Source organism: Theropithecus gelada, chromosome 11 (genome assembly GCF_003255815.1).
Source record: "Theropithecus gelada isolate Dixy chromosome 11, Tgel_1.0, whole genome shotgun sequence".
Lineage (NCBI taxonomy): Eukaryota > Metazoa > Chordata > Mammalia > Primates > Cercopithecidae > Theropithecus > Theropithecus gelada.
Window position 1 is genome coordinate 1,727,700 of NC_037679.1, and position 12,719 is coordinate 1,740,418.

A 12,719-nucleotide genomic window follows, 5' to 3' on the forward strand; every position below is an offset into this window, starting at 1 on the left:
TGTAGCTTTGACATAAAAGACCATTTGAGCAAAGCATACTACCTCAGGGCTTTTCAACCCCAGCATGATGACATTTTGGGCCAGATAATTCTCAGTAATATCCTTTAGCTGTGACAAGCAAAAATGTATCCAGACATTGCTAAATATTGCTTGGAGAATGTGAGAATGACCCTAGTTGAGAAACATTAAGCTTCTGATTTGTTGATGAGTAAAATTTATAGTTTTGCATGTGGCTGCCCGAGTCCCTAAAATTATTATATATTTTTATATTAGAGATATCTCTTCCAATTAAACCATAAAGGTAATTAAATTCACTCAGACAGTCTTGAATAATTGTTCCTAAATTCCATCTAAGGAAAAAAAGGAAGGTATTGTGAAGAGAGAACTCAGTCGAGGCTAAATCCAGTACCATGGAACTCGAGAGCATATTGAAACATTGCAGTCAGTGATTATTTGCAGTATGCTAGTTATTGCTATTTTGGGAGGTATTTTTAAATTAGACTTTCAACCTTCTGCACATATTGTCATGGATCGTGTGATTTTACTCAATTATTAAACGATAATGGAGACAGTAATGTGACCCACTGCACTTACTTGAGGTAATTGATTATTAGTTCTGTGAAATTTCTTAATGCATTAAGCCTTTGTTTACTTATTTTTTAAATAAGGAAAATAACAGTTGTCCTCTATATTGCCTCCCTAGTTCAGTGTAAGTGAGGGGTAAATGTTAGCTAATTTTATATTGGATCTATTTGGCAATTTAAAGAATGTTAATTAGGAAATTTTTAAAAATTCAGAACTATAAAGAGGTACTCACATAGTTTTGGAAAGTGTGTCATTTATGGGCACAAATAAAAAAGATGTGTAGGTAGCTGCATCCTGTACAGCAAAGGAAGTTTTAAATATATCCAGCAATTTTGTTGTCCTAGTTGGCGCATGGTAGCTATCAGGAGGTAACTCAACTCCATATAGTCAAGGAAACGCTATAGTTGCTCCCTAAAGTGATGTGTTTCCATGTCACTATGGAACACTTGAAATCGCACACATGTGAACATTAGGGTGGGCATATCTTGTACAGTAGAATAAGGAAGAGGTTTGCATCAGAATCCCCCTTTTAAAAAAATGCAGATTTTCAATATGACTGCAATAAAATTCCTAAAGATTTTGTGAAGTAATTAAGTTGAAAATCCATGAAAGTTCTTCTCATTAACATAGTTATAAATATGATAACTTAAGTAAAAATTAAGTTAATTTGAGCCACTCAAAGTTACTTTGAAAGACAGATTTAAAATGTCAATAAAATGATAATTTAAATTTCTTATTAACCTAAAAAAGAAGTACCATCATTTTTATTTATGCCAATAAATTGAAATATAATGTCATTTTCTCACTAAGGTTTAAAGGAAATGAAAGCTCTAAATAATCAAGTGAAACCAAGAGCAACTTGTCTGACAGCTATTAGCAAAAATAAATAAGAGTATTCACCTTCATGAATCAAGGCAAGGGCACAAATAATTTCATGGTGCAGAAGCTCTAATGAGCCCACCCACTCTATGTGCCCCGAGCTGTAAGGTCACTAAACTAATTTTAAAAAGGTACCATTAAGGCAGGTAGAAGCTTACAAGACTCATTTAACTGTATGATAAAAGAGATATGAAAGGGACCTATTGAATTAATCAGGTGGAACATTGAAAAGCTTATATGGCAATTTAACCTTGATAAAAATACATGGGAGAAATACAAAGGAATTTGGAAAATTCTCTTTCCTTGAATAAGGCATCAGTTAGCTATTCAGGTTATTAGGTTGAAGGAATGTTAGGAGCTCTTTTAAAGGTGATAAAGTCAAGATAATGTTGCAGATTTTATTCTTACGTAACAAACCCCCTCAAAACTTGGAGACTTAAAATGTGAACAATTTATCATTTCTTATTCTTCTGTGGCTTGACTGGGCTCAGCTGCGTGGTTCTGCTCCACATGGTATTGGCAAGGGTCATTCACTTGGCTTCATTCATTAAACTGAGCTGGAAAGTGCAAGAAAGGTACGTGCACGTTTTTGGAGTATTGGTGCTTCTCCATGTGGCCTATCGTATGGCTAGGTTGGGCTTCCTCGTGGTGTGGTGATTACAGAGTAATTGGACATCTTTCATGGTGGCTGGTTACCAAGAGAAATGAAGCAGAATTTTTCTGTCCTCTTAAAGGCTAGGCCGAGGACTGGCAAAAGTATTAATTCTGCTACATTCTAGTAACCAGAGTAACCACAAACCTACTTCAGAATAAAGGGGAAGGGAAATAGACTCCATATGAATAGCACCTGTGTATAGCGATAGAAATGATGTGTCCATCTTTGGAAACTTCTGCTGCAAGTAGTGGTAGCATGCTATAGATCCACTAGGAAAATCAAGCACAAACTCTTTACAAAATAAATGTATCTTAGTAAAATAAATTAGAATAACTAGATAATAATGGCTAACACACATGAGGTTAATATGTGCTTTTCAAAGATTATCTCATGTAATTCTCACAGCAACACTTCCAAATGGTATTTTATTAACCCCTGTGATACAGATGAAGAAACTGATTGACAGAGAGGTTGAATAATTTACCCAATGGTACACATTCAGGAAGAGGTAGAGTTAGAATTTCAAACCAAGTTGTTTGACTCCAGGGCCTATGAGTTACGTTCATAGGGCTAATATTCAAATGAGAGAAAAGAAGTAATAAATAAACATATAATATGTTGAGTGGGTGCTACGAAGAAAATATGAAGTGTAGTTGGAGATGAGTTGTCAAAAAAAGGTCTTAGCACTTAAAAAACACTGAAAGAGCAAACAATTCTCTTTACCACCTGAATTGTAACAGCAATCTGGAATTGCTATAAAGTACACAACATGGGAGAAGTCTTAAACAACAGTTTTTATTATTTATAGGCCCATTGCACGCTGTCATTAAATACCAGTATGTACAATCAATCATGCATTCATTGATTTAATAAATACTGTGCAAACAAAATAGAAATACAGAGATGGGTAAGACAAGTCCTTGGGCCTAAGGACTTTATAACCTGGTATTTCACCCAACTACATGATAGCATAAATAATGTTTGCTTCTGTTTAAGTATTCCTTGAACATTGTAGATCTACCAAAGAAAATTAAATACAAACCTCTTTTTAAAGTGAATTTGAAAAGCAAAATAAATTGGAATATATAGATAAATATGCTAAAATTTGTCATATGTACTTTGTGGGCTTTGCATGTGTTATTTCATTCTCAGGGCAATCTAAGACGATCACTTTTACTGTCTCATTTTACAGAGAAGAAAGCTGTGCATTAAAGAAATCAAATACCTTTCCCAGGGTCACACAGCTAGTAGCAGAGCCTGGATTTGAATCTGGGTTCTGATTTTTAACTGCCATGACAATGATCAAAGCTCAAAGTATGATCTCTGTGTTAGAATCATCAGGGTTGCTCGCTAAAAAAGCCGATTCTCAAACCTCATCCCAGACCTACTGACCCAGACACTGCAAGTAGAATCCATCAAAATGCAGTAGTTACTTTGAGAATCATGAAACTCTACTACACCGTCTGTCTTCCTATTCATGGAAACCCTCTCCTAGTATATAAATGTGAAGAATATTTCTATTTCAAACCTGTATTGATAATTGTCTGGAAGATCATTTTCCTGGGAATATATTATTGATGAGACTGCAAAACAGAAGTAAGGTATTGGATTGATCTTTTCACTGAAGCTAGGGAAATATTGATGTTCATTGGTTCCAGAGAAGTTCAATGATTTCCAATCTGAATTAACTCCCTTAATTTAACAATTTTTTTTTTTTTTTTTTGAGAGTGAATGTCCCTCTGGGCTTCTAGGCCACATAGTTGCTAGAGAAATTAGGTACTTTGTTGCACTTGAAAACATTAAAATCTTTCTGACTACTTTCACTGAGCAAAGAGACCTAAAATGCTTTAAATTTGCAACCTTTCAGAAAATAAATTCTAGTGATTATTTATGACTCAATCTTTCAGATTTTGACAGTGAAAGTGGAAGGTTGTCCAAAACACCCTAAGGGAATTATTTCACGTAGAGATGTGGAAAAATTTCTTTCGAAGAAAAGGAGATTTCCAAAGAACTACATGTCACAGTATTTTAAGCTCCTAGAAAAATTCCAGATTGCTTTGCCAATAGGAGAAGAATATTTGCTGGTTCCAAGCAGGTAAAAAAAACCTTAAAAAATAATTGCTACATGGAAATTCACTATCTATTCTTTTAATTGTCAAAGTAACTCTAGTCTATAATAGATGTATTAAATAAATAAATAAATATATTTTGCTTCCAGTGTAAACTTCCTGCTGACATATTTATTTTGGAATGGAACATTGCATCTGACGCTTTAAAGATATAGTAAAACTTATTTTATATATATAGTTACTAGTTGACTTATCACTGTTTAAATTATTTAAGAAAGGTAAATATTAGAGATAAGTGTGTGTGTGTATGTGTGGGTGTGTGCGTCCCTGTTTATGTACGTGTGTGTTCTTAAACAACACTGAGAGAGTTTATTAAGCAAGTTCTGAGAAGATAGTGAGTTTTCAACAGAATTTTAAAAGCATTTATGGCATCATAGTGGATGCCTAAGTTTTAGCCTATACTTTGGCTGTCCTACTGCTTTATAAGCAAGTGGGAAATGTTATAAAGTAATATGATGTTGAAATGTGCAAATTACATTGATTGATGGATGCAGCCAATTGTAAAAATAAATATACACTTTTTTCTAGGACATGTATTTTTCAGGATTTATGTAAGATTACATTTGTCTATTCATAACTAATTATAATAATTTATGTATTAGTGCACAGGGATTACCAAAAATATTTCATGCATCTACATCTGAGCATGCATTTGAATTGATTAATGACCTCTGAATTTTTGGTGTAGGAAAAACATGTGAAACAATGTTACAAAAAGACTACAGTTGCTTGGAGTGGTTACCTTCATTGATTTTAAGCAGTAAAATCATTTGCTCAACATTTTTGGGTATTCTGTGAGGCTGTATAACTATAGTGTCCTTTTGCCTTTAGTTTGTCTGACCACAGGCCTGTGATAGAGCTTCCCCATTGTGAGAACTCTGAAATTATCATCCGACTATATGAAATGCCTTATTTTCCAATGGGATTTTGGTCGAGGTTAATCAATCGATTACTTGAGATTTCACCTTACATGCTTTCAGGGAGAGGTGAGTGTTTAATGAAGACTTAATATTTAGAGAAATTAGGGAGATGGCATATGAAAAGTAATATGCCATTTTCTCAGAGTTTACTTGTTTGGAAGGCAGCTGAAGAATTAGAAAATAAGCTCATAAAACCTTGGAGTAGGCAATGTAAAGATACACAAGCACATATAACCTCATCCAATTTGTCAGGAAGAAAACTCCTTAGGTGCTCACTCAACTCTTGGCCGTGATTACATTGTAGGGAGTGTGATTATCTCTTTTCTGTTGCACAGCCACTAAGCCATTTACAAAGAAAAGAGCAAATCCGGTGTTTATAATGCTAACTCTTTCTTCTAAAATAAATAGAGACATTTTGGTACTGCAAAGGGAAAATACCATTTTGGGGATTAAAATTAGCTTTACACAGGTGTTACAGGTTTCCAAAATAAACCTTATCTTGATTGGAATTAATCAACATATAGGTAGTTACATTGCATTAAAAAGTTCAGAAAGTTTTGGGTTTAGCACAATCAATTTCTTTTTGAAAATTATGAGGATTGATTTATGATTCTCTTTCGTCATCGGTTGAGCCTATTAAACTGCTTAACAGCATCAACCTGAAATGGATCTTAATCTACAGGGGATTTAACTGGTTTTATTGTAAAGTTATGGATAAAATATTTAATAGATATGGATGAGGACTCATATCATTAACAACCCAATACTTTCTTTCAAAATGAGTAGATCTGTATTACAATCACTTGTGGTGTGTGCAGTAGATTTTTTCCCTTTAATTTAGGAAGCAGTTAATAAACAGCTCCATTTGGATCCATTTAAATTTCTTTTAGAACGAGCACTTCGCCCAAACAGAATGTATTGGCGACAAGGCATCTACTTAAATTGGTCTCCTGAAGCTTATTGTCTGGTAGGATCTGAAGTCTTAGACAATCACCCAGAGAGTTTCTTAAAAATTACAGTTCCTTCTTGTAGAAAAGGTAAGGAAATCAATTTAAATGCTTCAATTGTAACACTAAAGAAATCTAAACTTAAAAACATTTATGTATATAAACAAAAAACCTTTACTTTAACGCTTTGTGACAGTATGAGGTTTAGACAAGACGTTGAGCTCTGTTTTCAATCATGTAGGCTGTATTCTTTTGGGCCAAGTTGTGGACCACATTGATTCTCTCATGGAGGAATGGTTTCCTGGGTTGCTGGAGATTGATATTTGTGGTGAAGGAGAAACTCTGTTGAAGAAATGGGCATTATATAGTTTTAATGATGGTGAAGAGCATCAAAAAATCTTACTTGATGACTTGATGAAGAAAGCAGAGGAAGGTATGTTTTGAAACAACTTACAAATGCGTTTAAGTGATCCTTCAATACTTACAAAATGACTTTTATTAAATGTAAATATTCTTATTCATAACGAATGAGTTGAAAAATAGTATATTCAATTATAGGGACTGTTCAGAAAACTGGATTATATTTATTATCAATAAAATCTTGTATTCTAGTTTCAGAAAATGTTTTTGAGGGTTTGAATGCTGGCTCATTGAACAACATATCCTCATCTGTGAAATAGGAATACCAACCACATCTATCTCATAGAATTGTTATAAAGATTCAAATGGACAATACATGGATGTAATTTACTAACAGGTCTGCCATATAATAACAGCTTCAGCTTCATGAATGTGGCAAAAGCAGAGAATAGATAACTTTCTAGTCAGATGTCTGGTAGTCTGCAGCAGTTCAGAATTCTACAAGTGAACGTAGGAATAAATTTTTGAAATTCCAAGTAGATAGATATTAAGTGAATCTTTAAAATGTTCTCAAATTTTCTAGAGAAATCTAGGATTGGTTAGAAAGGGAGGGGTTAGAAATTATAGAAAATATTCCATTATTTTTTCATATCAAAACCACAGATTTATGTATCTCCTTAAATGTTGTTTTTATTTAAAAAATGTTTTATTACTTTTCAGGAGATCTCTTAGTAAATCCAGATCAACCAAGGCTCACCATTCCAATATCTCAGATTGCCCCTGACTTGATTTTGGCTGACCTGCCTAGAAATATTATGTTGAATAATGATGAGCTGGAATTTGAACAAGCTCCAGAGTTTCTCCTAGGTAATTCTTTTTGTTAATTTGGGAATAAAAATTAGGATGTATTTTTCTCCTTATAATTTAGAAAATAGATCTCATAATTATATTGTCATAGATTTTTACTGTCTTCATATATTTGTTATAATGTTTTTTATTTGGAATGATATATTTTAAAGGAATATCATGTTACACATCTGGAATTTGCTTTGCATATAATCATGTAGACTAGGATCAAGATGAGGATGAGATTATCATGGAAGCACAAATATTTATGAAATGTATCTTTGTATTTGCCTTAATTGCCAGGGATGTGGGAGGCAAATAAGAAGGTTTTCAGGTGAGTTAAGTGAAGCAGCCATATTTTATATTTAAAATGACAGAATAGGTAAAGGAAGCACACCTCAGTGTAGTCATAGCAGGGGTTTTATGACTGAGTGTGACAATGCTGAATTCTCATGGAAATATTCATAAAAAGCCTTGAAATTAAGAAGTCAGAAGTGTCACATGGTGATATACTCAAATTCTTTTTTTTTTTTTTTTTTGGTATGCTGAACAATTTACATTTGTTGGTTCCATGAATTCAATCAGTTATTTTCAATAGAGGATGATGGAAATCATTGAATTCATGTAGCATGTTTAGGTGTTCATTGAGAAAAGGTGAAGTCATGGTAACCATGTTCCAATATTCTCGTTTGTATCTTGACTTCCTGGACCTGTCCTATCATTGTACATGGATTTTTAGGCCTAAAAGATGTTTTTAAAAAATGCTCATACACTTCAGAAGATGAAAAATGTATGCATTATAACTACTTTGGGAAAGAAGCAGTCAACATAAGATATGTCACTGTATGTCATTCAGTAGATTACATGTGTGGCTTCTCATGTCTCTCAGAATAAAAGCTAATGTCTTTACAAGGCCTGTGATGCCATGATCTATCTGACTCCTCAGTTATTGTTTGTTTGTTTTTTTTTTAATATATTTTATACAAATTTATTTTTTTAATTGACAAGTAAAAATTGTATATATTTATGGTGTACAACATGATGTTTTGATATATGTATATGTTGTGGAATGGAGAAGTTTAGCTATTTAACATATACATTATCTCAAATACATATTTTTGTGGTGAGAAGTTTTAAAATCTACCCTAATAGCAATTTACAAGTATACAGTATGTTATTATTAACATTAGGCTGATGTACTCAAGTTTTAAACATTCCAGAGAGTCATTGAGGCAACTACGAAATGCATTAGACTGATTTAATGTAAAGCATTTAAAGACAATTTTGACCTTACTTTGTTTAGTTTTTGTTGTTGTTTAGTTTAATTTTAATCAAATTACCCCAGAGATAATGCCTAAAATCTAATATTAGGCATAATATTCTTAGCAAAAAATTGTCCAAAATTTGGGACATGATATTTAAAGCTAAATAAACACCTTTATACTTTTCATATTGGCATTCATTGGGAAGTTTAGGATGAATTTAAATGCTTTGGAACTGAGGAAGTTAATATATTAGTAATAGAGGATTAACACAAAATGCTGAATCGTCAATGCTGAATCCTACATTTTAATCAACCCCAAACTTCAAGGTATACAGGAAAGTACCAGACATAGTGCATCCTTCCTCTGAAGAAATCCCAAACTGTCAGACACAGATTCCTAAAATATTTCTTTGTCCTGCATTAAAATGTGTTTCAGATGAATGGACACGTTTTGAGTAGTGTATGTGGAAACGTCATTTACAAAGTCTGTTTAGTTGGCCGGGCGTAGTAGCTTACTCCTGTAATCCCAGCACTTTGGGAGACCAAGGCAGGTGGATCACGAAGTCAGGAGTTCAAGACCAACCTGACTAAGATGGTGAAACCTCGTCTCTACTAAAAATACAAAAAAAATTAGGCGGGTGTGGTGGCGGGTGCCTGTACTCTCAGCTACTTGGGAGGCTGAGGCAGAGAATTGCTTGAACCTGGGAGGTGAAGGTTGCAGTGAGCCGAGATTGTGCCACTGCACTCCAGCCTAGGCGACAGAGTGAGACTCCGTCTCAAAAAACAAAAACAAAACAGAAACAAATAAACAAAGTCTGTTTAGTTACACAGATAAGAAAATGTTTGTGATTACTCTCCCTTCTCTAGACCTATGTCCCATAAATCCATAAATGCCATGTTCATTTACAGAAAGCAGTCTAGATAGGAGTTTCTCAGTCTTTGAGCTATTGCCATTTTGGCTGGGATGACTGTTATCGAGGTGCATCGTAGGATGTTTGGCAGCATCTCTGGCCTCTACCCACTAGATGTCAGTAGTATCTCCCCTTCTTCCCTCAGGTGTGACAATCAAAATGTCTCCGGATGTTGCCAAAGATAAGGGGCGGGGTTGAGTATCCATGATTTAACAAATTAGGTGTATCCTTCTAAAAACATTTTACAGGTAGAGACTCCAGCATCTTTATATTAGGGTAATCTGGAGAAGGTCTTGCCTTTCTCCGTTTTCCCTCTTCCCATTTTTATTGTAGGGCAGCAGTGCATTCAGGCTTTTTGAAAACTCTCTTTTTCCCAGATAGCAGTAACTATTATGCAGTGACTAATACGACCCACCTTAATAGATATGAATAGACTTGTTTTGTGAATATATTTTAAAATATAAATGTATGGGATTTTGTTCATGCATCTAAGAAGCTACAAGGTACATTTCCTCTTTGTGGAGCTATTTATTTTTCTGGAGAGCCAAGACAGGTACTTCTACTTCTGTGGTGTAATTTGAGGGGTTAGGAAAATTTCCTTGCCTTCAATTTTCCTTCCAACCTGGATATCACAAATACACAATAGTAGTCCTTAACTTTATTTTTGTTCTCAGTCACCTGAAAGACATGACAATCCATACTCTATATTAATGCAGCAGTGATTCTCAAATATAGAAGGGCTTTAAAAATTAGAAATCCCTACTCCATCTTGAAATTTCGATGTATCTCCCTAGAGTATGTTACTCCTCTATGCTCCATTACAATTTCTCTTTATTGTTGATAGCTGTCCAGATCGAGGGGAAGCAGAGCAAGATGCATCTATTATATGTTTCCATCTCTCCGACCCATTCTCTCCCTTTCCCCTCTACTTGCTTTCTTTCTCTTTTCCCTCTTCTGTTTACCCGATTCTATTTCTGATTCCAATATATAACAGTTTCCCCTGAAACTCTCTCAATACCAACAATCCTAACTAATGGTTTTTAAAAGTCAAATATTTATTAAGTACTGGAGGGATAGAATGAGAGAATACCAAGACTGATAAGATGCAAATAATACTTTTAACATATTTACAATCTAGTAGAAAGACATGCTCAAATGAGTTAATTATTTTAATATACTCTGTCTCTGAGCATAAAATATAATTATATATGCTCATTATAGATGTATAAAAAATAAACAAATAGGTAGAAGCTTTCCATAGATGTGTAATTTCACCACTTGGAAATTACAAGTTGTTATAGACTGTTTTGCGTGTATTCACTTATATCCATCAAGTGACTACATTCCAAGGCACTACATGAGAACCATAAATATTGTACAAACAGGATTTGCTGAATGTCGTTGGAGAGTAACAGTCCATGGGGCTGATTGTGATCAGTTTCTGAGGCAGGCCTCTATTTCTTGGTATGTGTTGGTCCCTGTAGGCTTGATAAACTCCCTGGAGGTGGAGATGATGGAGTAGCAGAGCTCATCAAGGGTATGGAGGCTTGAAGGTACAAAGCATGCTCAGGAAATTTTGGCTATTCCGGTTTGTCTAGAGCACTTGTTCTCAACCTTACCTGCTCGTTACTAATTCTACTAAATATAGAATTAAAAGAAGAAAAAATCTGATAACTATTTTCTCCTGGGACTAATTAGATCAAAATCTTTGAACCCAGACATTAGTGTTTTAAAAAGCTCCTCAGATGTATTGTTCAGCCAGGACTGGGGCAGGGAAAGCTACTGAACTCATCAAGCCTTGAGAATGAGAAGAACAAGAAGAGAACTTTAAAAGGATTTAGGGGCCACAATATGACTGTGGAGCTGAATTTAGATTTGGTTTCGTAGGCAACATGGAATAATTTGTGTGTGACCAGGAGAATGACACAATCAAAGTGGAATGATAGGAAAATTAATTTTACGAGAGAGAGAGAATGAGTTGGAAGTAAGGAACTCAGGAGGCCTCTTGGGACTCAGCAGAAGGCTCTGAGGCCACCAAATGGGTGTAGTGGTAGTGGAAATGGAGAGGAAGGGAATGTGAATGAGGCTGCACAGTGAACTGCCAGTGTTAGCCGTGGGGTTAGACCGGAGCAAGACTTAAAATGGTTCGTCAGTTTTAACTCCAGAAAGACCTCAAAAAGAGTTTTGTCTTGTTATCATCAGCTATATGGAAGGTAGAATAAAAACTTGTTAGGAGAAAAGATAATAAATGTGGCTTTTGATAGGCTGTGATTGAGTTGGAAGGGCATACCAGTGAAATATCCAACACAAAGTTAGAAGTGTAGAAGAGCACTTAGGAGGTGGCTATAAGTGAACATGTGAAAATTATCTACGTTAGAGGGATAGATGAAGTCACAGAAGTGGATGACATAATTGAGCAGGTTATATGTAGAGGAAAGATGGGAAGGTTGAGGACAAAATCTTTAGATGTATCTTTCTCGGAGTAGAAGGAAAAGGAAATGTTAAAGGAGATTTGATTCAATGAAACAAGTAGATCAGATTTCTATTCAAATATACAACAGATACAATTAAAACAGATATAATTTATTTAGTTTTTTTTTTTTTTTTTTTGCTTGGACAGATTAATTTAAGTGCTTTGTATTTTATTTTCAACAGGTGATGGCAGTTTTGGATCAGTTTATCGAGCAGCCTATGAAGGAGAAGAAGTGGCTGTGAAGATTTTTAATAAACACACATCACTTAGGCTGTTAAGACAAGTAAGAAATTCAGTAATATAATTATATTAAATTACACATTATTAATCTGCTGGAATTCTTATTTTGTGTACAGTTGTGAAAATGCAAAATAATGACCACATTTCTACTTGAGTTTAATTATGCAATTCTAGTTTGTCTTTTCTTTGTAGAATAGAAAGTTTTGTGTTATTTCTCCTGTTGAGAAACAAAGCACTATATTCTGAGAATCCTTATAATTGTGATGCATAGTATGTTGTAAAAAGACTCACTTACCCTCCTCTTTTTACTTTAGAACCTTACTGTTCAAAATGTGTTCCATGGATAAGTAGCCAGGCATTATCCAGGAGATTGTTAGAAATGTAGAAACTTGGGATTTTTCAGCACCATGTTTTTGTCCCCGGTGCTCCACAGTAGTCAGACTCCTAGCTGCCTCCACTTGCTTCCAGACCTTGAAGCCTAGCAAGCTCCTGACTTCACCTTCTATTTTC

The 12,719-nt window shown here is 34.5% G+C and overlaps 1 protein-coding gene across 2 annotated transcripts in view; it reads left to right on the plus strand.

Moving 5' to 3' along the window:
- The window catches only part of LRRK2 (leucine rich repeat kinase 2), a 146,244-nt gene that overhangs the window by 87,539 nt on the left and 45,986 nt on the right, over window positions 1-12,719 (plus strand). For both annotated transcript variants that reach the window (XM_025402005.1, XM_025402006.1), the window contains exons 34-39: window positions 4,027-4,214; window positions 5,080-5,234; window positions 6,059-6,205; window positions 6,357-6,548; window positions 7,196-7,342; window positions 12,152-12,252. In XM_025402005.1, coding sequence (XP_025257790.1) covers window positions 4,027-4,214; window positions 5,080-5,234; window positions 6,059-6,205; window positions 6,357-6,548; window positions 7,196-7,342; window positions 12,152-12,252 — 930 coding nt within the window. The remainder of the gene's footprint in view (window positions 1-4,026; window positions 4,215-5,079; window positions 5,235-6,058; window positions 6,206-6,356; window positions 6,549-7,195; window positions 7,343-12,151; window positions 12,253-12,719) is intronic.